We start from the raw sequence: 26,140 nt of genomic DNA, 5'->3' as shown, positions 1-26,140 counted from the left end.
CCTTATCTAGAAAATAGCTTTATATAGCAATTTTCAAGGTTGCTGGGAAGACTGAATGAGATTACATGTGTAAAATTGCCCTGGGAATAGTCAAAGGATATAGCATTGCATTATAGCATCGCATTAATCCTAGAATGCACATTTCCCCCACATTATTGCCCATGAGATCTTCAAGTCTTGTCAACCCAGAGGTAGTCACATTACCTGAGTATGTGTGAATTTGGCTCAGTTAAATGTATTTGATGGTACTACATGTTTTCATTGCAGCTTAAAATGTCTTTAAAGAGATTACACTATGATTTGGCATTTAAAGAAAAATTATTTTATTTTTTTATGTACATAAAGGGTGGCATGTGAGAAGAGTTTATGTCTTAAGAAAACATTGGTCCTTTTAATTAGCAGTGTTTTTTTTCATAGTGGTGCATAAAGTAGTGGCACAGCCTATAGTCAGTGGCTTCTTAGATTTGATAAACAGGCATATATAACTGTATTATTACTTTTATCACGTTCTTTTATCATTTTTTATTACTGGAACCAAAAGATCCCTGAGAAATGAGTGAAGTCCCAGGGCTTTTCAGGGCGGGGGGAGGGGATATCAAATTTTCTCCATTTGAAGACACATAAGGCCTGGGAGGTCGAGGAGGCAGCAACTCTCCAAGACCACCCAGAACAACCTTAAGCTGGCTTCCTCAAGGGTGTCTGAGTTAAGCACTGAAAGTGGCACCATCACTTGGAAAATCCCGATCATGTGCCTCTTCTTGGGTCTGCATGCCTAGAACTCAGCACCAATCCAACCCCAGAAAAGGGCATGTTTAAAGGGCTGCTTTTTCTCTGCCTTCAGGTAGAATTTCAGAATTCACAAGACATTTGGGAAAGGATAAGGAGGTGAGCGAAAACGACAAAGAGTGGAATGGGAAAGAATCCACTTCTTTCTTTCTTTATTTTATTTTTAAAATTCTATTTTATGTACAAAGAGCTAGCCATTCTGCGGTAAAGTAGATATCTCAAATGACCCATTCACGGTAGTTCACTTAGTCCAACTTAAGCCTGTCTCCTTCGCGTACAGGCCGCAACACTGGCGGCACCGACTGAGGCCGTACTTGCGGAGCAGGCCGTGCCAGTTCGAGCAGAGGCGGCGAGAACCAGAACCCCGGCGGCGTTTTTTCGGATGGCTCCAGCAGAGCTGCTGGTGACCCGTCTTGCAGTCTCTGATGCAGAGGCAAAACGAAAGGAGCCGGCGCACGCACGTGTTCTTGAAATTTTGGGGGGCAAGACGCCATTTCTCTACCAAAACCAACTTTAAATTCATAAACACCTTCAGAAGCTTAGAACTTTCTCAGTATTGTGTTAAATAGAACAACCTCACACAAAATAGAGGCCAGAAATAATCCTGATTCTGGCACCACTGCTCACCTGCTACATAACCTGGGTTCTATCACTTCACTTACTGGCCTAGTTTACAAAATTAAGTGACTGTGTGAGGAGATTTCTTAGGCCTCTTCCCTTCCTATCACTGTTTAAATTTTAACAATCAGATATTCATAAGAATCTTATTCACCAGTTGGGTATTACTCTGCAACTGAGCAGAGCTTTCTGTAGGACAGGGTAAAAAAAACTTCCAGAAATCTCTGAGATTTCATTGACCATAATAGGTGATGAAAGAAAATGGAATTTTCTTTTCATTTTCTCCTTCCATTTCCACTTACAAGTGCTGTACGCCAATCAACAAGCTGGGAAGATATTTGTAACTTACAGTGCAGACAAATGGCTAATTTCCCTAAAATACAAAGAACTCTTACAAATTAATAAGAAAATGACAAAACAACTTAATGGAAAACTAGGCATGAATATAAACATACAGTTCACAGAAAAGCATACCAAATGGCTCTTAGTCAAACAAAAAGAATGTCCAACCTCAAAGTGAAAATTCAAACAACACTAAGAATACATTTTACCTATCAAGTAGGAGAAGTGTTTTTTAAAGCCAATGTACTGAGGGTTAATAAAAGCTCCATGAAAGGTACTTTGTCAATTTTATAAAAATTACAAAAGCATAAGCATTATGATTCAAAAATTGTTTTCAGATTTTGGTTTATTGATATACTCACACAAGCAAAAATGACTTTTATCTTAGATTATTTGTGATAGCATTACTTATAATAACAAAAGACTAAAAACAACTGAGTGTCCCTTCCACAGAAGACTGGTAAATAAATTATAACGTGTATTATACATTTACATATATGTAATGGAATACTATGTAGTTATTCAAAAACAATGGAATGTAATTGTGGCACAACAATGTGAATGTTCTTAATGCCACTGAACTGTACACTTAAAACTGGCCTGACTGGTGTGGCTCAGTTAGCTGGACGTCGTCCTGTAAAGCAAAAGGTCTCATGTTCGATTCCAGTCAGGGCACACGCCTGGGTTGTGGGTTGGTCCCCAGTCAGGGTGCGTACAGAAGGCAACCAATCTATATTTCTCTCTCATATTGATGTTTCTCTTCCTCTCCTTCTCCGTCCCTTCCTCTCTCTCTAAAAACATATAAATAAAATCTTTTTTTAAAAAAAGTGGTTAAAATAGTAAATTATGTTATGTATATTTTAACATATTTTTTTTAAAAACCCAGTGTAGTATTGGCCTAAAGATAGACATACGAGTATAGATCAGTGGGATGAAATGGAGAACCCAGAACTAAACCTTCACAGGTATGGTCAAAGGATTTTTGACACAAGTGCCAGGACCAGGTAACAAGGAAAGGACAGTCTTTTCACCAGATGGTGTAGGGAAGAGCATATATCCACATGCAAAAATATGAAGCTGGACTCTTACGTTCTATCAGAGATTTTCAACCCAGGTGCTGCAGCACGCTGGTGCGCCACAAGAATTTTCAAAAAATGCAATACCTGACTATTTAGTCAGGGGCACTGACCTCTTTTCCTTTAGATTGCCAAATAAAAATAATGACACAGCCAACATAACAATAGCTATCTTAAGTGAATGAATCAAAATTATACTTATTTTTTGTCAGCGCAACAAAACAATAGTGTATTTTTTGGTGCGCCGCTGAATTTCAGCAGTTAGTTTATGTGTGCCATGAGATAAAAAAGCTTGAAAATCGCTGCCTTATACCATAAACAAAAACTAAGTCAAAATGGATTAAAAGCCTAAGTGTAAGAGCAAAAACTATAAAAGTCTTAAAAGAAAACGGGGGCAAAGCTTCCTGACATTGGACTTGGCAAATATTTCTTGGTTATGACACCAAAAGCACAGGCAACAGAAGAATATACAGATAAATTAGACTTTGATAAAATCTGCACATCAAAGGGCACTATTAATAGCTTGAAAAGGCAACCTATAAAGTAGAAGAAAATATTTGCAAATCCTAATCTGATAGGGATTAACATCTAAAACATACATATTAAAAAAAACAAATATGGAATAATATTGAACATACTATTCTGCATCTTCCTTTGTTCATTTTAAAACAGCTAAAATTTTCATTTAAGATGTTCTAAGCATTAGAGAAAAAGTAGTGAAAGAAATGACTAAAAGAGTGTTGACTGGTGTGGCTCAGTGGATTAAGCGATGGCCTGTGAACCAAAAGGTCGCCAGTTCAATTCCCAGTCAGGGCACATGCCTGGGTTGCAGGCCAGGTCCTGGTTGGGGTGTGTGGGAGGCAACTGATCAATGTATCTCTCATGCATCCATGTTTCTCTCCCTCTCCTTCTCCCCCCCTCTTTCTGAAAATAAAGACACAGCTTCTGCTCTCAGCTTGCAGTATAGATATTAAACACATACGCACACAGATACACACACACACATATACACATATACACACACAACATATATAGTGATAAACCCTTCAAAGAAAATGAACAGAGTATTATTAAGTAACCTAACAAAGAAACCAAATTGAAAGGGCAGGGCGTAGCCTGTGTATGAAAGAAATGACCTTTAGCCTGAGATCTGAAGTTTGACCAGAAGGAGTTAGCCAGGCAAAACGAGGTGAGAAAAGCATTCCAGGCACAGAAAAATGGCACGTGACGGCTCTAAGGCAAGGAAGCTCTCGTGTATAAGGTACACAAAGGACTCCAGTGTTACTGCAGTACACTAGGAGAGGGAGAGAGCAGGAGATGATGCTGGGAGGCAGGGGCTTTGCAGGCCATGCTAAAGACTTTGAATTCAATCCTAGGTACAACAAATGGTCATGGACCCAATTTATGTTTTTAAAAGAGCTCTCTAGATGCTGTGTGGAGAGCAGGCTGCATTCTCAAATGAAGGTGGCATTAGTGAGAGATGATGCTGGCTTGGCCCAGAGTGGTGGCATTGGACAGGAAGAAAAGTGAATAGATTTGAGATATATTTCAGAGGTAGAATCAATAGGATTAATAATGAGAGGTAGGGGAAGAAGATGTCAAGAATGATTCCCATGTTTCTGGCAGCTGAGTCTATGGAAGTACTGTTTACTGGGATGGGGAATTGTGAGAGAAGAGTGAATTTGCAGATGGGGAAGATCAAGGGGTCAGGGTCAGCTGTGTTAACTAAAACATCCATTTGGTGGTGGCAATAATTAGATACATGTGTCTAGAGCTCAGAAGAGAAATCTGATCTAATACCATAAATTTAGGTCTGTCCATGCATGATATCACCTGCAGAGAGTGTATAGTGCAAGAAAAGGCCCAGAACTCGGTCCTGGAGACCCTGACATTTAGGAGTCAGACGAGGAAGACGAGATGATACGAGAGAATGGCAAGGAACACACAGAGAGGTAGGAGGAAAACCAGGAGACTGCCAGTGAAGTCAAGAGAAGAAAAAGTGTGGGAAGGAAGAAGTGGTGAGAAGTCATGTAAGACAAAGGCTAACAAACATCTCGATTTAGCAACAGAAGCCCTTGGTTACCCTGACAATCCTCTTCCATTGTAAATATAATTAATTTACCCATACTCCTTTTAATGGGCATTTGGATTCTTTCTAGTTTTCTACCATTATAAATAGTGCTCTGGTGAATGCCCTTCTGCATACATTTTCCCCCCACTTGTTCTAACATATCTGTCTGAGAGACTCCCTAAAAAATGGAAATGCAGAAACACAGTGGATTATAGCTAGAAAGGAACTGAGAAATGGCCTTGAACTTGTATTTCCTCTGATTACACCCCTTGGGTAATCACCTTCAATATATTACAGCAATAATACAATATATGAAAACCAGAGCTGATCAGCAGACGGGTTTATTCTTAGGCAATTATTCTCCAGGGCAAGATATTTACACTGTGGTTAGCCAGCCGGGTAAATAAGCTCAGAAGTTCCCTTTACTGTCTTAATAGAAACACAGATTTAAAGAAAGAAAATCAAAATCATTTTCATCTTCAGTCCTGACCTTTCAGCACAGAGGCATCTGTAAGACACAGGTATGTATACTGATGCTATCTTGAATGGTGTTTTGATACTCCCACTCAGATATCCCCACCCTTTATGAAGTACCTGCTAACTAGTACATAAGCAGGGAGACCTGCTCTACACCGCTGCTTTCTTCCAAGCCAGGTCCTTGGTACTTTTACATTTTGTACCCTCAGAACACTAAGAGACTCTACAGCACAATACTTCTGAATTCAGTGTTAGACCAGGATTCTGGCCTCAGCCTTTCCTCAAAGGCACTCAGAGCAATTTGCTTCATTCTAACACAAAATGTGAAGGTTATTGATTTGAGGAAGGATCCAAAGTTGAGGGGGAAATATTTGCAATGAGATTTCTGTACTTAAAAATCTCATCCTTCTTCCCTTCCCAGATTATTTTTTCCCTTCAGTATCCTCTTCTTCACATACTGAATTTAACCTTGCAACCGCTCATTAATGCTCAGCTGTGAGGGGCAGCTGATGGAGGCTGCTAAAATTATCTGGGGAGTAATAACAGTGTCTCAAACTTTTCTAAGGCCAGAAAACAGAGTTCCTGAGCCATGACTCTTCCTTGCAGGCCCTCAGATAGAGCAAAAGGAACACTGAGCCAAAAAGGGAGAATGGAAACTCCCAAGTTTTAGGCAATGTATTCTCTTCTGGAACAATTTCACCACTAAAATGTTACATGGAAGCAAAGAGGTTAACCAGGGAGAACTGAGGGTCATTTTTTTTTTTTTTAATGAAGGAAGCACAGTTACAGAAAACTAAATATAAACCCTGTTCTTTCTTGGGACAATGGAATGAGTAAAGTTATAACAAGAGAGGGAAGAGCTGTGATGCGGGGGAAGGCACGACAGGGCTTGGAGGAGGGATCTCTGAGCTGTCTTCTGCCACTCTGTGTGGTGTGGTCTTCAGTCATAATCGCTGGGCATCAGGATCACTGTCTGTCAGAGGAGTGGATGGAGGTTAGCCATATCAGTGGTTTGTAAACCCCTTTCGCTGCAGAATCCTCTTTTCAAATAATGTCTTATTTAGGACCATACAAAAGGGATCAAAGCAGGACGACTGGGGTGAAAAGGGCCTTGGCTCAGCCCTTTAGATCTTCCCATTTTCCCAGAATTGTCCCCTGAGGCTCCTCTGAAGAACTTGATTAAGATAGTTTGCAAACCACTGGGCTAGATTCCTTTTAATTCCAAAAATATATGAGTCAACAAGGAACCTTCTGCAAAGAAACCAAGTTCCACCAAAAGAGTCAAATTTTATTTTATTTTACTTTTAAAAAGATTTTATTTATTTATTTTAGAGAGAGGGAAAGGGAAGGAGAAAGAGAGGGAGAGAAACATTAATGTGTGGTTGCCTCTCATATGCCCCCTACTGGGGACCTGGCCCGCAACCCAAGTATATGCCCTGACTGGGAATTGAACTGATGACACTTTGGTTCACAGCCAGTGTTCAATCCACTGAGCTACACCAGCCAGGGCATGAGAGTCAAATTTTAATCAAGTCAATGGTGAATGAAATCAAAGCTAGCCATTCAAACTGACCCATCAACAGGCCCTTCCTTATCTCAAATTTAATAATTTATATAGTATAGAAGTTTAGTAAAAGAAAACTCTGGAGCTATAAAGTACTCATGAGACCCAAGCTCTGATGCCATAAAAATTACTCTTAGGTACATAGAAACGTAAAATGCATTGTTAACAAATAGAAAGTAAAGCCCGGTGGTCTTTGCTCTGCTCAACTTCTCGTCTGCGGCCTCTGCAGAGAACCATCACCACACTCATGACTGGGATTTTGGGCTAAATAGTTCAGAGGCTCGCAGGCAGACAACAAACTTTGACAAACGGTGTGAAGTCTCTCATTTGCACAGACTGGATTCATCACAAATTTACCAAGTCAAGAATTCCAGATAAAGTGTTTCAACCTTCATCTGCAGATCATGGAAAATATGGTGGGAATCCACAGCACCCTCATAAACTGCATGTTGTTACCAGAATGAAAAGTACAAGAAGACATCCATATAGGAGAAAAGATGTAATAAAGATGCTTGGATCAGAAAAAGCGCATATTCCCCAAGCCCAGAAGGACACTCCTTACTGAATGCAACACTGAAAGTGCTTAAATCTCTGACAAGGATAAAACCCCTGAGGTTGCCACAGGGACTTCCAACAGAGGAGGACAGGGCTCACATGTGCCTTAAGAGAGTTAGTAGCCTGGTGGCATCTAAGCCCTGTGGAACAGGAAGCAACTAAGTCCTAATGCCAGAGCAGTTTCAGATTAAAAATTTTTTATTTAAAAGATGGTGAGCACGTGTTCTCATTAAAATATATTTTAAGTGCTAGTCATTTTCACTGACACAAAAAAGTAAAGTCTAGTTAATTCTACAAACATCAGTCAGATTAAGTTTCCTCCAAATTTTATATTAGTTTCTCATCAGGAACCTCTTAAGGGTTCCTACAGTATCTTACCTCAGCTTGTATAGGATTTAGGAATTCCAAACCTCATAATAGACTGTTTCAAAAATACGAGAAAATCAGGTCACTAGCTGTGGATGTTCATACAGGACTTGTAGAACACAGTCTGAAACCTGCTTTGAGAACCAACAGTGAGTGAACCCTACAGGCCTAAGCAGTATTAGCAACGTGTCTCCGCTGAGTATGAAACCTGGAGAAGAAATACAGGCTCCGCTTTTCACTGTCTTAAGCGCACATCATGCCCTGTCCTACTTCTGTGCCTTACCTTCAGTTGTCCCCTTCCTCTGCAATGTCACCACCATCTTCCCAACACACCAACGAAAATTCTATTCACCCTTCAAAACCAGCTCGATAGGTTCAGACATGTGCATCAGAAGAAAAACACCAGCCAGAAACTAGTTAAAATACTAAAATGGGCTGGTTACTCTCTACATGTCAGTTTTCTTAATTATAAAACAGGGATAATGTCCCTTCTCCATACAATGCTAGGATTAGAAGTAGTATCTATTTCCATCAAGAATCTAGCAGTGTGTGGCACACTGATCTGATGAACGAGTTCAGGATTTAGTTTTGCGTAACTGCCATTGCTCTTAGAACCTTCCTGGAGAAAAGACAACCTACTCTGCTATGAGGAGGTGGTCTCTAAGGTCCCTTTGCACTTTGTCTCTGCAAAATTAAGGCCCAAAAGATGAACAGCTTTTTCCAACTTCCTCTCATCAGTGCTACAGCAAGACTCAAATTCTCTATCTTGAGAATTAGCTGGGCTGGACAAGGACAGAATAAAGGAGTGAAAAGGGAACTGAGGAAGGGGCGAGAGTTTCACTGACGTGACTGACTGAGTTAGGCAGGGAAGGGGACCGATACTACAGCCTGAGTGTCTGGGTGTAGCCAAAGAACAGGGTCAGCGGGAATAACACCTGGACACACAGGAGGCTCTAAGCCGGGAGTAGGTTTTCCAAACGTGCATTTCAGAGACAGATTCTGGGCGATGATGGGGTTGGGATTGGAGACAGGGGCACAAGAGACCACATGCCGGTTGAAGAAGTAGGGAAGATCAAGAAATTCTGAGTCCAGAGTATCAGACAGGTCATTTATACAGACCGTGACTCTTTTTGTCTTTTTTTTTTTTTGACCAGTGATTCTTTACTGGCCCCAAGGGACACTTGGAAAAGTGTGGGAATCTTACCACACGTTTCTCCTCCACCCCCTTTTTCTTTTTTGATTGTCATAATGTCACAGGGTGCCACCAGCATTTGGGGGAAGGGAAGATGATGAACATCCTGAGCAAGGAAGATCCGTCTCATCCAAAACACCAACAGCATCACCACTAAGGAACACCGAGGAGAGAACGAACCTGGAAGTAGGGTACCCAGTGAAGGCTCCCACCGCAGCAAAGGGGAGGGTAGGAGGGATATAGTGTAATTATTTGTGAGTCTCAAAGCACAGGTTTAGGCCTTCAGAACAAGGCACAAAATACAAGGGATGGGAAACGGCAGAGATGTAGGGGAGTAGCATCCCTGACCTCTAGCCCCAGAATATTTCAGAGAAGCATGTGCAGAAACAGCAGGCAGACACTACTCAGAGACAGAATGTATGTCAAGGGAAAGTTTGTCATGTTCAGCTGAAGAGAGGTGGGGCCAGGGAGGGTGAAAAGGGTAAGAATGTGAAGAAGTTTCTCTAAAGAACAGGGAGTTTCCAAGTCCCATTAATCACATCTCAACACTGTCTCAAATCCTTCCCTTCCTTTCCATTCCTGTTGCCCCCCACCCTCAATAGCTTTCACTTGGGTTCTCAAGAGAGTCCCGTGACTTGTCTCCATGCCGTCAATCTCTCACCTTTCCAGTACACCTTTTACACCTTTGCCAGAAGTATCTTTCTGAAATGCAAGCCCGATCATGTCATTCTCCCTGCCTGAAACCTTCAATGGTTTCCATTGTTTATCTAACCAAATCCTGAACTGAGCCTGGCATTACAGCCTTCCATCATATGGCCCCAACTGAACTGCACCAGTCCCTCCTCCCCTTTGTATTTCTCCGTGCCAGACTGCTTGCTTTCCTATTCCCTTTATTCATGTTTGCCTTCTACAGTCCTTTGCCTGAATCTATCATTCTGCTTTATGGTCACGTTCACTGCTTCAAGTTCACAAGTCCCTCTCTTCCACTACCAGTGCTCCCTAAATTTTCCTGAAGGTAAAAATCACCTGGAATACTTGTTAAAAACACAAATTCCTAGGCTCCATCCCAGACATATTGAATCAGAATCTTTGGGGGGAAAGGGGAGGCAGGGAAGCAACTTTGGAAAGGGGAACCAACCACACAGGATGGTTTTCAATCATGTCCAAAACAGTCTTTGACATTCCTCCCATCAAAAAGTAGAGTCAAACTCCCCTCCCTCTGAATATGAACCAGCCTTCATGACTCACTTGTAATGAACAGAATGCGGCAAAAGTGTGTAACTTCTGAGGCTAGGTTGTAAAAGGCAATGCATTTTCTGACCCTGATTCCCTTCCTCCTTTGTTCCTTCCTTCCCTCTGTGTCTGGACATTTGCCCTTGGAACGCAGCCAGCCAAGCCAAGCAGCCGCATGGAGAAGCATGTGTCGGTGTTCTGAGCAGGGCCCCCGCTGAGAGCCCAGATGACTGCCAGCATCAACCGCCTCACTCGTGAGCTGAGTGAGCCTTCAGATAAAACTGTGGCCCCCCGTCTTTGAGCACCCTGGCTGATGCAGAGGGGAGCAAAGGCAAGCTCTGCCCAAACTGGAGATTAATAAGCAAAATAAATGTTCTTGTTACATTAAGTCATTAAACCTTGAAGATTGTTTTTTTCATGCAGAATAGAGAACTGCAACACCATATTGTGAAGGGGTACCCCACGTGATTCTAAGATGAAGGAAGTCTGGGGACACTTTCGAGGATATAAAGTATGCTGTGAAATTCCATGAGGTCAGGGATTAAGTCTTAACAACTTTCCAGATCTTGATTCCTTTCCTTCCGAAATATTTTCCTTAATTGTCTTTTTTAATAATACATGTTTGACATGAAATTACAGCAATATAAAGTGCATAATGTAGAAAGTAAAAGGCCTAGGGACTCTCACACAGCCTCTACTGTATGTGAAGCGATAACCAAGGTCAACAGTTTGGAAGGGCAGCGTTTTCCACCTAGCAGGTGCTTGACGGACTTGGCATTGAAGAAAAGGTGACACTGTAGATTACAGAAACCTCTTATTTAGGTACTTAATCATATCCTAGATACAGCTCCTAGAATTACGTTCTTAATCTTTAACATCTTTCCTCTCTTAAATATATTGCAGCTTCTTGAATTAACAAACTCTACTAGTGAAGTAAAACTACCATCTGCCCAGAGCTCCTCCCCACTATGGCATCTCTATTTGAGCGAAGTCAACGTGTTTGCCAGCGCGGTTTATTATTTACATAAACCATTTCAACAACATTCATTGAGTGTCTACTATGTTCAAATCACCATGCTACACACTAGGGATAAAAATAAGCAGGAAAGGTGCCGTTACATCAAAGAACTAATGGCCCGGAGCAGGAGTCAGCAAACTTTTTCTTCAAGGGCCAGAGAGTAAATATTTTAGACTTTGAGGGCCATATGGTCTCTGCGGTGACTCTGCTGTGGTAGCATGAAAGCAGCCATAGAAAATACACAAAGAGACATGGCCGTATTCCAGTAAGACTCTATTTACTACAGTGTAGCCAGTGGGTGACAGATTGCCTATGGAGTTAGCAGTGTTTAATGGAACTTCATGTAGTGATGAAGTGTTTCTGTGCTGTCCAGTATGGTAGCCACCAGCTCCGTGTAGTTATCGGACACTTGAAATGTGGCCAGTACAGCCGATGAACTGAATTTTAAATGTTATTTAATTTTAATTAACTTAAATAGCCATATATATAGTAGCTACTATATTAGACAATGCAGGTGAAGAGTGCACCTTACATTCCATTCCCTTCAACTAAATCAAAGCTCGCTTCAAAACTCATCTCAACCAGGACGCCTTCCTGCCTATCTCTGCCCATGACGGTACTCTCTCTCTTTCCCTCTTATTCTGCTTCTAGGTCTTACTCCTACTTATTTGAGACTTGCTGACATTTTGCTTAATAATTAGTGTTTTATGATTATCTTTTGTGTTTGTGACTTTTTTCTTTCCCCAACTAAACAAAAATCGAAAGACAAAATGTGTCTCCTGGTTATTATCATAAAACCTCCTTCTCCACAGTTCGTGTATGGTGCTTAAAATCTGAAAGGAGCTCAATGAAGCCGTTTTATAACATGTACTTCCTTTACTGATTTCCCTGACAGGTGGTAATGTTTGCTCAAGACAGATGGTCCTTTTGGACCAGAATCAGCACTTACTTGGAGAATATTTCTACAATAGCTGATGACTTGTTCTTGTTGACAAGAGAAAGTTCTTTGGCCGTTACCCTCAATGAAAGTGAAGTCCACTGCCGTCGATTAAATGCAGTTGATTCCATCTTGTCTACAGATACTGAAATACCTATTCAATAAAGAAAGGCAGAATATTAGACACAAAAGAGGGTTCCCCAGCATCCAAGTACTGGCAGCGCTGTGTTGTGAGAGAGCAAAGAGCTTCAGACCAGCAGACCGTACTCCTCTATCGGTCCTCTCAAAAACCATAATCTTGGTCAAATGATTCAATATCTTTCTGTTGTAGTTTCCTGTAAAATGAGAAGGTTAGGCCAGATGATCTCAAAGGTCTCTTCCAGTTCCATCATTTTATGACTGACCCTACTGTGCAAAGATCGATTGGCCTTTCCCTGAACTTAACTCTGTTCCAAAGTCACATTTGGAGTGAAATGTTCTACTCTTCTGAGTTACATCCCAGGGGAGGTACGATCAGCATCTCTTGGACTCACAGCCAAATTAGGTACCACCGACATCCAAGTTTCTTTTGGCTGCCCTCTCTCCCCTAGCTCTGCGGCAGTGGCCACTTGTTGTAGGAGAAAGAGCGTGGATAATAGAAAGTGCAAGGGCTGTAAGGCGAGATGGACTTCACTTAAAATCATAACTTTGTTACTTTGAACAAATTACATTATCTTTTTAGTTTTAGTTTCTTCAGCTGAAAAATTTAGAATACCTACCTTTATAAGGCTTTTGATGTAGACTTAAGGAAATAGTATATTTTAAATAGTAGGTATGTTACAGTAGTATTAAGAGCATTTTAAATATAAAATATTAGTATTGGGTTTTATTATAATTTTTAAAAAGATTTTATTTCTTTATTTTTAAAGAGAAGGGAAAGGAGGGAGAAAGAGAGGGAGAGAAACATCGATGTGCAAGAGATACATCGATTGGTTGCCTCTCGCACATCCCTAACTGCAGACCTGGCCCGCAACCCAGGCACATGCCCTGACCAGGAACCGAACCAGCAACCTTTTGGTCCAGAGGCTGGCGCTCAATCCACTGAGTCACACCAGCCAGGGCAGTTATTGTTACAATTCTTATTATTTTAAGCATTTTAACAATTGGGGAAAGTATAATGAACTTTAAACTCAGGGGACTAAAACTTCTATACTTAAATTCTTTCATAAAATCCTTTCAAGTCAAAGAATGCATAATCCATGCCCTTGATATTACCTGGTTCCTCCCCTGACTTGTTTGGTTTTTTTGCTCCAGTAATTACCAAAGGAGTTCCAACCTTTGTCCAAAAGAGGTGAGATTAGAAATGAGTCAATAGTTTCCTTATTTAAAGAGTGAAAATATAGATGAAAGTACTTCTTGAAGCTCTCTGTAGGGCTGCAGAGCATAACTGATCTGGTTGGCAGAATGTTCGGTTCAGGTACTGCTTCCAGCAGCCTTGACAGCAGCAGAACACACGTGCTCTCACCCAAGCAACCCGGGCTTCCATTTCATACTAAAAGTCCTGGCATACAATGCGAGTGATCAGCAACCCTAAAAGACCATCCAGCTCTTCTACATGTGGCATTTGTTCTTCCGACTCAATCCCTGTCTGAAAACAACACTAGTTTCATTTTTTTTGTTTGTTTACTCCTTTGTTTTCATCTCCAAGTTGGGAGGCAACATAGAACCCTCTAATGGTAAGGGCTCTGGTGTTAGAAACAGGCACATCTAAGTGGGTATTGGCCCCATCACTTCAAGCTGTGTCTGCCCCTAAATCTTAGATTACTCCATCGTACCCTTAGAGGAACAAATAAGGTAAAAAAGAAAAGACCCTTACCCAGAGTAAATAAGCAATAAATGTTCCACTTTTATGTTAACTGTTCTTACTGGATAAAATGACCTTAATTCTATACATGTTCTTTGAAGTAACCCTGAATATATCAAACAATATATGATATTTCTCTATTTGCTTTCCAGTTTATTACTGACAAACCCACCATATATTGTCAGTCCTTTCTCTACCAAGAAAAAGACAATGAAGCAACAAACAATTCAGCTAAACTTAATTATGTAAAACCACAGTAATAACCCTTTAAGTCAAAATGAGGAAATACTGACCAACACTTTAAGACATTATTGGGTACAATTATGCTTCCAGTATGGATGTGGGTATAAATGTCCATTCTACAGCAATCAATTTTGAATCAAAGAAAAAATACACAAAAGATATATTCTCAAGTTTGTTTGTAAAAAAGGAAAAGCATAAATTATTTGAGGGGCTGAGTGTGATTAAGAAAAAGAGTTTAATTCCCAAGTCTAATTCCATGGTTTTGATTACTCTCAGCCAGAAAATTAGGAAACGTCAGAACATCTAATTTGGTATAAGGCTAGGGTAAGCACACCTTATACTCGAGGAATAAAGTGGCTCACACCCTGACCGCATTTCTCTTCACAGAAGTTTACCTGTTATTTCTTAGTAATATGATTAGTACCCTATGAAACAGATAAAAGTAAGAGTCACCTGGTACCAGGTTACTGAGCAACTACTTCCTACAAGGTGTAGGGAGATGGCCTTACCCAATAGTGTGCATAATCTACTGGGCTTGCTAATGTGTACAGAAATAATTATAACACGAGGCAGAATGTGGTTAGAGGCAATGCGTGGTTCACGAGTACAGGACCTGATTTTCTGGCTTGGTGGGTGGGAAGGGAAGAGACATTGAATTGACTTGCAATTTAGGAACAGCAAAATTTCAACAAGTAAGGGCGGGAGGAGGAAAGTGCATCTCAGGTAGAGAGAATAGCATCGCACCATAGGGAGCAGAAATGGCACAGGAGACTTCAGTGGAGTCAAACTGTAGGTGCAAGAGAAGTTGAAGATAAGCTATGGAAAGGGAGAATAGGAAGAGCCTTGAAAATCATGTTAGAGTTTGGGCCATATTCTAATAGTGGAGACAACTAGCCTGTGAGTGATCTGAGATGAAATCTAGTAATCTTAAAGTGCCAGTCCCTGGCACACATGTGACCTTTATGGCAAATAAAAAAATAATTTCCCTGAGCCTCATTGTGTGCATTTGTAAGAACTCTTTTCTTACAAATGTAAGTGAATTCCCCATAGTCCCTGTGATGGAACAAAAATAATTTTTAAAAAAGCGAGTAGCATAATAAGGGCCATGTTTTAAAAGATGATTCTGCAGCAGTGTGTAACTCAAGAAGAGTGGAAAAGATTGGAATTTAAATTACTAGTCAACAAGATCCTAAAACCAAGTGAGAGGTAATCAAGGTTTAAATTAGAATAGGTGGGAATAGAAAGGTGGAAAGAGAGAATTGGCTGTTCTTAGAATAAAATGAACTTAGGGTAAGAGAAGGAATCAAAGCTAACACCATCAAATTTGAATAATGTTGAATGTTGATGCCATTAGCAGAGAGAGTATATAGGAAGAAGAGGGAGAATGAGTTTTGCTTTACACATGTTGAGATATACATGTCAGTAATAAAAATACTAGTGGCTCTGGCTGGTGTGGTTCAGTGGATTGAGTGCTGGCCTGTGAACTGAAAGGTCGCCAGTTCAATTCCCAGTCAGGGCACATGCCTGGGCTGCAGGCCAGGTCCCCAGTTTGGGGAGTGTGAGAGGCAGCCAATTGATGTTTCTCTCTCTCTCCCTTCCTTCCCTTCTCTCTAAAAATAAATAAAGAAGATCTTTTAAAAAATTATTAAAAAAAGCAAAAATAACTCTAAGATTTTTAGCCTCAGAGACTATAAGGACAGTGGTGTAACAGATAAAGGGATACAGAGAAAGGGGAATCATTTGCTAAGATGGAAGATGTCTTCAGCTTTAGATACATGCAGCAGATTTTTACAAGAGAGCAGCTTAGAAATCAAGTAACCAAAACCCCTTTTTATAGTAAGGAAAGAGAGACACATAAAGGTCCAATAATTTCCCAAACTCACCAGCTAGTTAGTTTGACAGCCAGAGTTCTAATTCCCAGTCCAAACTTCTTTTTTATCACACCAGGTTGATTGAAGTGGAATATCTAAACGTCCTGTGAGTGAACTGTAGCCCAGAAATAAAGATCTCTGAACAAAGGTCTTTGAAAGTCTAAGGGTTGGACAATGACTCACGGGGAAACCTGGCCCCAGGTAGGTTTCCTCAAGCTATTCCTTAGGGTGAGGTCTCTAACTGCTCCAGGAAACCTATTCTCATAATAAGACTTAAACATACTCTAACATAGACTTACCTAACTAAATAAATTGACTCCCAGAAACCAGACTGGGACAAAAGCAAATGAGCTGCCACTAATAAATTCCTGAATCCTGCTCTTATAAATCCAATCTAAGTCACTTCTCGAGCTCTCTCTCTCTGTCCTCCTGAGATGGGTACTTGTGCAAGAGGCACAATTGCCTGAGTACAGCCTCAGAAGATGAAAGAGAACAAAGTATAGCTGACCTTTAAACAATATGGGTTTGAACTGTGTGGGTCCACTTACATGCAGATTTTTTTTCAGTAAATAATGTAAACATATTTTGTCTTCCTTATGATGTTCTTAATAACATTTTTTCTGTGGCTTACTTTATTGTAAGAATGCAGTATATAATACATGTAACATACTAAATATATGTTAACTGACTGTTTATGTTATTGGTAAGGCTTTGGGCTGACAGTAAAATTTTGGGGAGTCAAAAGTTGCCACAGATTTTTGTGCAGGAGTCAGCTCCGCTCACCCTGTGTTGTTCAAGGGTCAACAGTACAACTCACTGGTTCAGAGAAAATGTTATTTTTTTAGAAATAAATTGTAGAATTTTAAAGTTTTTTTTTTTAAACTAAGAACTCTTCCAATTTGGACAACAACAGATAAAAGGGAACAACTAATTAAAATAAAAAAAAATTAAAAAACTTTAAGGTTCAAAGGAAAATTTTACACAAAAGCAACACGAAACATGCACCCATATAATGGTTTTTTTTTTCAGAATATAAACTACATTTATTTCTAAGGGTACATTTTTGCACAAAGAAGTAGTGACTAAATTCACATACTTGAAAAACATTTTAACTGGAAGCAACCCAAGTGCCCATCAGCAAATGAGTGGATCCAAAAACTACGGTATATTTACACAATGGAATTCTACTCAGCAGAGAGAAAGAAGGAGCTTATACCCTTTGCAACATCATGGATGGAACTGGAGAGCATTATGTTAAGTGAAATAAGCCAGACAGTGAGGGACAAATACCATATGATCTCACTTTTAACTGGAACATAATAAATAGAAGAAAAAAGGAAACAAAATATAACCAGAGACATTGAAGTTAAGAACAATCTAACAATGGGCAGGGGGGAGTGGGGAGGGGACAGTGAGGAGAAGGGATTACAGGAACAACTATAAAGGACACATGGACAAAATCAAGGGGGAGGGTGGAGCTGGGGGAGGGAGGGGGGTTCAGCTGGGGTGCGGTGGAGGGTGGGGAGAAAAGGCACACAACTGTAATTGAATAACAATAAAAAATTTAAAAAAACATTTTAGAAGTTAATAGCTTTTTTTAAGCTTTTATTTTTGAAAGAATTTTATATTTTCACAGAGTTGCAAAGATAGTACAAAAGTTCCCAGATACTTTTCAGCTGGCTTTACCTCCCATCACCACAATACAATTATCAAAATTAAGAAATAAACATTAGTGCGACACTATTATCTAAACTACAGACTTCATTCAAGTCCTACCAGTTTCCCACTAATGTCTTTTTTCTGTTTCAGGATCCCACACTGCATTTTGTAGGACCCTGGAACAGAAAAAAGACATCAGTAGTCATGTCGCTGTAAGTCTCCTCCAACCTATGACAGTTGTTTTTTCTTGTCTTTCATGGCCTTGACACCTAGGAAGAGTACTGGCCGGGTATTATGCAGAATCTCTCTCAATTTGGGTTTCTTGATTTCTTCAACAAAAGGAACCAGGGCTCCTATGAGAAGTGGTTAGCTCCGGAGCTATTGTGGAGCAAATAGAAGATGAACCTGGAACATCTTGCAATGCTCAAAAAAAGTTTTGTTTTAAATATGTTTTCTCAGATTAGATTAGGGTTATAAAATTTGGGGGAGAATACTACAGATCTGATGAACCTTCCTCACTGCATCCTATCACGGAGTACAAAAGGTTGACGTCTTATTACCCGTGATGTTAACCTTGATCGCTTGGTTAAGGTGGTGTCTGCCAGGTTTCTCCACTGTAAAGTTACTATTTTTTTTCCCTTTATGGTCCATAAGTATTTGGGGAGAGAGTCTTTAATCCTGTCCCTCTAAATTTTCACTCACTAATTTTAGCCTTCGTGGGTAGGTCTTGCCTTCAGCAGTTATTACTGTGTGGGGTTCTAATGGCAGCTTTCTACTGCCCTCCTCCTGTCTACATTTATTAACTGAAATTCTTCTGTAAGGAAGAACTGTCCTTTCTCCCTTATTTATTCAATCATTTTATTTATATTAGCATGGACATGGATATTTATCTTATTCCCTGAGTGATTTTATTTTGTTGCTCAAAACAAAAATACTGTTTCAACTTTGGCCATTTGGAGCTCTTTCAGGTTGGCTTTGGTATCTTTTCAACATACCATTTTTTTTTTAGCATTTCCTCACTTTTTAGCCCTATAAAATGTTCCAGACTTCTCTTGTATTTTCCCTGCCCTAGCCTTGGAAACAACCACTTCTCCAAGGCACCCTGGTTCCTTTTGTTGGAGAAACCAAGATCTAGGCACTGGTGTGCTCATTACTATATATACATACATATCCCCAGGCATATATCCCCATGTGTGTATGTAAACAAATCTATATTTATATATTTACCTCTGTATCTACCTATCTGTATATATGTTTAAACTATAAATTCACAGTGACACTTCTGATTCCAATCTAGTATCACAAGATTCACTCGAGTACATATTCCCTTTTATTTATTTGTAACTTCTTTCTCTGATGGTGAGAAGCCTAAATCCATAGAATTTTGATATTAAAAGAAATCTAGAATCTCCAAAATTATGACACTACTAGTATCTACTCTCTTGATACACCATATTTTTTAAAAAGATTGTATTTATTTATTTTTAGAGAGGGGGACGGAGGGGGAAGTGAGGGAGAGAAACATCAATGTGTGGTTGCCTCTCTCATGCCCCCTACTGGGGACTTGGCCCTCAACCCAGGCATGTGCCCTGACTGGGAATTGAACTGGTGACCCTTTGGTTCACAGGTCAGCACTCAATCCCCTGAGCCACACCAGCCAGGGCAATACACCATATTTTTTTAAAATTCTAGCTGGAATGCCATTCCTTCCTCAATCTATTTACCTTTCAAGACTCAAGTGAAAGACTACCTCCTCGAACCCTTTCCTGAAGTGCCCTCGCCCTATTCCCAATCAGTATAGGTCACTTTCTTATAATTTTATCAGTCTGCTTGATACATTCTTGAGGTCAAGACACAGATCCACTTTGCCTTCTGCCCTCCTAGTATCTAGTATAATGCTTTCGAAATAGAAGGAACTCTATTAATTTGTCTTGAATAAAATTGCATGAAGGTTTAAATTTTACCCAAAACACTATCAGTAGCCCCCCAAAAAAAACCCCAAAAGAACGCTCAGTATTCAGTCCAAAACTAGTTGTCAAGAAAGTATGTATCATTTTTCAGAACTGTGGATTAGTAATTTATCTTGTTTAATCTCTGAGATAAACTCAAGTGATATAAAAAAATAGAACCAATAAATTATTTGAAATACTACACATGAAAGGCTCACTATTTATTATTCAGCAGCATGGTGGCAGAGAAGTCCGTAGGCATGTTAGAACAATCATTGCTACTGTTCTTGGAAGACCTTTAGCCAGGCCTCTGAAGAAACCTGTATCCTAGACAATAGGAAAATGATAAGTGACCAAATTCCCAGGGGTCAACAAGGATGTAGATGTTGCAAGACAAATTCACTTTGATAACACTTTTTCCTCTTTTTATCTTCTTTTAAGAATATTTTGTTCTTAAAAAACACTAAGAGTTAGAGCAAGAGTAAAGAAAAGGAGGTGGTATTGTATAATGAGAAGCGATTTCACTTTCACTCAGCACCTACAAACATTCACCCATAGTGATTCACATTTTACCACTCCAAAGACTAAAAAAAAGAAGAAGGAAAGTGCCCTTAGATAGTATCATCTTTCCCCGGCCTTGTCTATGCCAGGAGAAAAGTAAGTGTTATAGCAATCCAACCGAGCACCTGATCTTTCCCTTCTGTCTTCCCAGAACCTCAGTTCACCCCCATCTCTGACTTTGCCCTAAAAAACATGCTCACATTTCTGATATGTGTATTTACATATCTGAAATTTGCATATATGCATTAAATAAATAACCTTTTTTCTGTTAAGCTTTTTCCCCTTCAAACTACCACCTCACCTTGCTCCTCCCTATGCGGCCAAACCTTAGTCTCCAGATACTCATTGTTTCCACTTCCTCATTTTCCATTCATTGCTCTGCTCACTTAGGTCTGGCTTCGATTCCTACTGAAATTATTCTCAAGATCTCTTACTGTCAAATCCAAGAATCGTGTCTCAGTTTTTATCATCTTTTGTTGCCATTTGAATTGTTAATTAGTCCCTCATTCTTGAAATTGTATTTTCCCTTGTTCTTTTTCTTAAATGAAACTTTCCTGACTCCTTTCCTATCTTTCAAACTGTTCGCAATTTTCTCATGGAATCCCTCTTTCCCCCTCCACTCACGCCTGTTCCAAGGCATTAGTTAAGGATCAGTTTCTCTCCTTTCCCTGGGTGAGCTCAGCCACCCTCAAGTCAAGGTCACTTACACCAGATGATTCCAGAGACTGTATCATAAGTCCTAACCCTCCTGACTTCCAGCCCTAAAGTTTCCACTGTATGTTGCATAGTTTCATATGTCCTATAAATACACAATATAACACAGCCCAAATCATATGCATCATCCTCTTTTATCATATCATCATTTATCAAATCATATGTATCATCCTCTTTTACCCCCTCAAAGTAAGTTTATTTAACCACAAATAATTTTTCTCAGAAGATGAGCTGTCATATGAATTCTTGCTTATATCAAACAAAATAGGCCCTGGCCAGGTCGTGTAGTTGGTTACAGCAACATCCTGAAACACCAAGGGTGCGGGTTCAATCCTGGTCAGGGCCTGTATAAGAATCAATCAATGAGCCCTGGCTGGAGCATCGTCCTGTGCACGAAAAGGTTGCAGGTTTGATTCCCAGTCAGGGTACATGCTGGATTGTGGGGTCAGCCCATGGTTGGGAGAGGATGCTAGAGGCAACTGATCAATGTTTCTCTCTTTCTTTCTCTACAAGTCAATAAATGAAAAAAAATTTTAAAAATAACATAACAAGAAAGATAGTATAATGTAACGAAATGTGCACAAGGTCTGAAGTTAAAAAGAGGACTTACAGGTTCTCACTCTGCCTCTTTCTAATTATGCTGACCATAGGCAATTTATTTACTTGCCTGAGGAATACACCATCACCTACATTGGTTTATCAAAAATTCTAGCCCTGGCTGGTGTGGCTCAGTGGATTGAGTGCTGGCCTGCAAACCGCAAGGCCACCAGTTCAATTCTCAGTCAGGGCACATGCCAGGATTGCAGCCAGGTCCCCAGTTGGGGGTATGCGAGAGGCAACCGATCAATGTTTCTCTCCTTCTCCTTCTCCCTCCCTTCCCCTCTCTCTGAAAATAAATAATAAAATCTAAAAAAATTCTATATGAAATGTTTATTACATGACACATAGTGCAGAGAGAATGGCATAGAGGCTAAGGGCATAGGCCATTAAGTTTAAAAGTAGCTGTTCAAATCTCACACCTCTCACTAGTTGTGTGATCTTGGGAAAGTTATCATAATACTCCATTTCTGTTTCCTCATCTCTAAATTGAGGGAAAGTAACCTACTTCAGAGCATTGTTTTGAGAATTAAAATAAGTTCCTAAATGTCCAGTATATACTACACTACCTAGCACCTAATAAATGCTGTCTTTAATATCATCATCATTATTATTAACCAATAAGTATTATTTCACAGAACTCCTTTCTTTTCTTCGACATGTGGACTTTGTATAAACTTTGTCTCACATCTTTAGGCAGTTCCAACTTCTCTCTCTTGATCCCTGGCCTTGCCCCGTACGTGCTCCTCCATGGCCTTATGCTACAGGTCCCGGCTTAGATGGCACTTTCTTCCAGATGCCTCCCTGACCCCTCAAGCCTGCTCTGGGAGGTTCCTTTTAAGTTGCTCAAGTACTGGAACCACCCCCAACACTGATCACATTGTACTTTTTTAATCACACTGTATTTTAACTTTCACTACAGTGCCTGGTGCGTGATGAACACTCAAGTATTTGCTAAATGAAGGAAGGTATACCAGGTATCCGAAATCATTTGCTGGATTCAGCTATTTTTATAGATTAGGACTTTGAGGGAAAAGGAAATGAAACAGAACAATGGGTTATGTTTGTTTATTCCAAAGCAAATCATACCAAGTTATGGGAAATCAGTGGATACAGCTATCCAAAAATGGACTCTAGCACTAAACTCTCGAACAAAACTGAACCCTGTGGATAGATTGCTTTAGTCAACTCCCTTTGTTGGCATAGTTTAGGTGTTTTCTTACAAGTGCTAATTCTTTCAAATAATTATTTGCTTTTTAAGGTAGCAAAGCCAAATAATTCTAGAAGCCAAAACGGAGCTACCGTGAGAAATAAAAGGGAGGGAAAAACTTAATTCAGTAGGTCACAACCTTGAGTGTACGTAAGAATCATTTAGAAGGTTACAAATACTGATTTCCAGATCCCATCCCACAGTTCTAATTCATTAGGTCTGGAGTAAGGCCTAGGAAGACGACATTTTAACGAGAACCTTAAAGTGATTTGTCGGAGGTTTCCCCATCACATGTTAAAAAACACTGAAATAAAAGAGTTTCAGAACTCTATGTATTCCAAGAAAAATGGGAAAACAGCAAAATGGAAATTCTTTTTGTAAAAGATTTTATTTATTTATTTTTAGAGAGGGGAAGGGAGGGACAAAGAGAGGGAGAGAAACATCAAAGTGTGGTTGCCTCTCACACACCCCCCACTAGGGACGTGGCCTACAATTCAGGCATGTGTCCTGACTGGGAATCGAACTGGCAACCCTTTGGTTTACAGGTCAGCACTGAGCCACACCAGCCAGGGCACAAAATGGAAATTCTTATATTGACCACTTCAAATTTTATATGGCCATTCAAATTTTGCAGTGTAAGGAAAGTGACTGCCCTCTCAGGGCAGACTGATGTTTGGGCAATGTCAGTCTGGACACCGAACTGATACAACTTTGTTGCCCATCATGTAGGTTCACCTAGAACTTCCCTGCCCACAAGGCACAAAATCACTGTGTAGACCAATGACTCATGATAATAAAAATGAGTTCTTTTTTATTCTTTTTTTTTTTCTAGTTTGGTTTGTTGCTCAATTAAAAATGTTGCATTAGAAAAATCTACGAGGTCAAAGAAATGGTATCTGAATAGAATTCCAATTTATTTTTATCTATTGAATCTGCAGGTAACTATAATTTATTGAGATGTCAAAGTTAAAGCAAGGACCCAACAGGCTTGAACTCTAATCTTTAATCTGCCACTAATTAGCAGTATCATCTGCTGAAAAAAATCACTTCTCAGTGCCTCAATTTCCTCTTGTGTAAAAGTAAGGGAGTAAAATAGCCTAGAGTTTTTCTTTTTCTTTAAGATTTTATTTATTTTTAGAGTGAGGGAAAGGGAGGGAGAAAGAGAGGGAGAGAAATATCAATGTGTGGTCGCCTCTCACACTCCCCCTACTGGGGACCTGGCCCACAACCCAGGCATGTGTCCTGACCGGGAATTGAAACTGCGACCCTCGGGGTCTCAGGCCTGCGCTCAATTCACTGAGCTACACCAGCCAGGAAAATAGCCTAGAGTTTTCTTAACTACAGGTCACAAAATTAGTGAGCTGTGAAATGAGTTTAGTGGGACAGAACCAGCATGTTTATTTGTTTGTGTTAATGAAAAAGAAGAAAGCCCTGACTGGTGTGACTCAGATGGGAGTCGTTCTGCAGAGTGAAAGGTTGCCAATTTCATTCCTGGTCAGGACACGTGCTTGGTTGCAGGTTTGGTCACCGGTTGGGGTATGTACAAGAGGCAACAAATCAAGGTTTCTCTTGTACAGTGATGTTTCTCTCCCTCTTTCCCCTTCCCCTCCCCCTCTCTAAAAATAAATATAATCTTAAAAAAAAAGAAAAGGAAGAGAATGAAAATAGAAAATGTCACAGTATATCACACATAGTATAGCTATTCTTTTATAAAGTTTTTATTTGTGTTTATATAAAGTGGGTAGCAATGTAAAATATTTTTTATTGTGGGATGTGGTTAAAAATTATAGTGTGACAAGTGTTGGTGAGGATGTGGAGACACTAAAACCCTCAGACACTGCTGATGGGAATGTAAAATGATGCAGTTATTTTGGAAAATAGTTGCCATCTCCTCAGAAGGTGAAACATGTAATCATCACATGACTCAGCAATTCCACTCCTAGAAATATGTGTGTGTGGTGGGGCTGCATCTCCGAGAGAAATGAAATTACAAGTCCACATAAAAACTAGTGCACGAATGTTCATAAAGTGTTGTTCATAATGGCTCCAAAGTGGAAACATGCCAAATGTTCACCACCTGATAAGTAAACAAAACGTGGTCTGCCCACATAAAGGAACATATGTTATTTGTCCATGGGAAAAAAAATGAAGAACTGACACACGCTACACAGTATTGGATGAAACTTGAAACACATGCCATGTGGTCTCTTTAAAATATTAAAATATTTACTTTACGATTATTAGAAAAACGACTTGTCTCTTCTTAAATGTTTGTTTTGGTCACATTGAACAATTACTTTTTGTAGTTTTTATTCAAAAGTCAAATTAAAATCACTTTTTTTAGTATAAATGTTACTAAATTACAAAAAGATAAGTCTAGATATAACTGTTGGGACTTCATAAGGTTCTTGTGCAATTAAAAAAAATTAATCCTAAATTAGGTTAGTGGTTTTCAAAAGAGCTTCGGCAGCCAGGTGGAGTCCGTCAGCATCCCTCCTTTCTCCCCATACCACCTTCCTTCACCGTCACCCTTTTCTTTAGGGAACCCCTCCTCCTCCGAAGGTCTGAACAAAAACACTCCAAACCAGAGGGTCATTTTCTTCACTAACTCCCTTGGTTAGAGTGATTGGTCGAGGGATGGGCCTGCTCATCATAAACAATAAGAAAAAGAAGTCTGCTCTTGTCTGCCTCTTCCCCCAAGCCCATTCTACTGCCCATCGGTAACTTCTGTCACAGTTTGGAACACAAGCTTCCTGATATTGCCTACATGTGGTAACAATAATACCAAACACACGGCAGTATGAGTCAGTCACTCTTCTAAGCACTCTACATATTTTATCTCGTTTTATCGCCACAATAACTCATGAGGTAGATATTACTCTGATGCCTATTTGACAGGTGAGAAAACTCAGGCACAGAGATGTTAACACACATCATACATAAAAGCACACATTTTCAAAAAAATTACAATGGTTTTATGTTAATGTGCTTTATAGCAATTATTCATTTCCTCTTCAACATCTTCCCACATCAGGACAGACAGATCTACCGCAGCCCTCCAGGACCACTTATTATTTCACTCCAAAATAGTCTATAACTTACCTAACCAGGCCCCTGTCAATGAACATTTGGATGGCTCGAGGTTCTTCATTATAAAGAACAAGGCTGCCATGAACATGCCTCTACTATGGCTCACTTGGAAGTGTGTATGTATGGTGTAAATTCCCAGAAGCAGCCTTTCTAGTTCAAAAGGCCTAT

General features: G+C 39.9%; 1 protein-coding gene and 1 pseudogene across 3 annotated transcripts in view; one reads left to right on the top strand and one right to left on the bottom strand.

The window, feature by feature from the left end:
- Positions 1 to 26,140, bottom strand: part of LIMA1 (LIM domain and actin binding 1) — a 79,509-nt gene that overhangs the window by 41,630 nt on the left and 11,739 nt on the right. For 2 of the 3 annotated variants that reach the window (XM_024575359.3, XM_024575360.3), the window contains exon 2: positions 12,248 to 12,389. In XM_024575359.3, coding sequence (XP_024431127.2) covers positions 12,248 to 12,366 — 119 coding nt within the window. In that variant the 5' untranslated portion in view covers positions 12,367 to 12,389. Of the gene's footprint in view, positions 1 to 12,247; positions 12,390 to 16,204; positions 16,308 to 26,140 lie in introns of all 3 variants that reach the window. The other variant, XM_045184085.3, reaches the window with a different exon arrangement.
- Positions 7,051 to 7,658, top strand: LOC112318235 (large ribosomal subunit protein uL30m pseudogene; annotated as a pseudogene).

The sequence above is a fragment of the Desmodus rotundus genome, chromosome 3 (genome assembly GCF_022682495.2).
Source record: "Desmodus rotundus isolate HL8 chromosome 3, HLdesRot8A.1, whole genome shotgun sequence".
Classification (NCBI taxonomy): Eukaryota; Metazoa; Chordata; class Mammalia; order Chiroptera; family Phyllostomidae; genus Desmodus; species Desmodus rotundus.
Note: the sequence above shows the minus strand (reverse complement) of the source record. Positions and strands in the feature narration are given on the sequence as shown.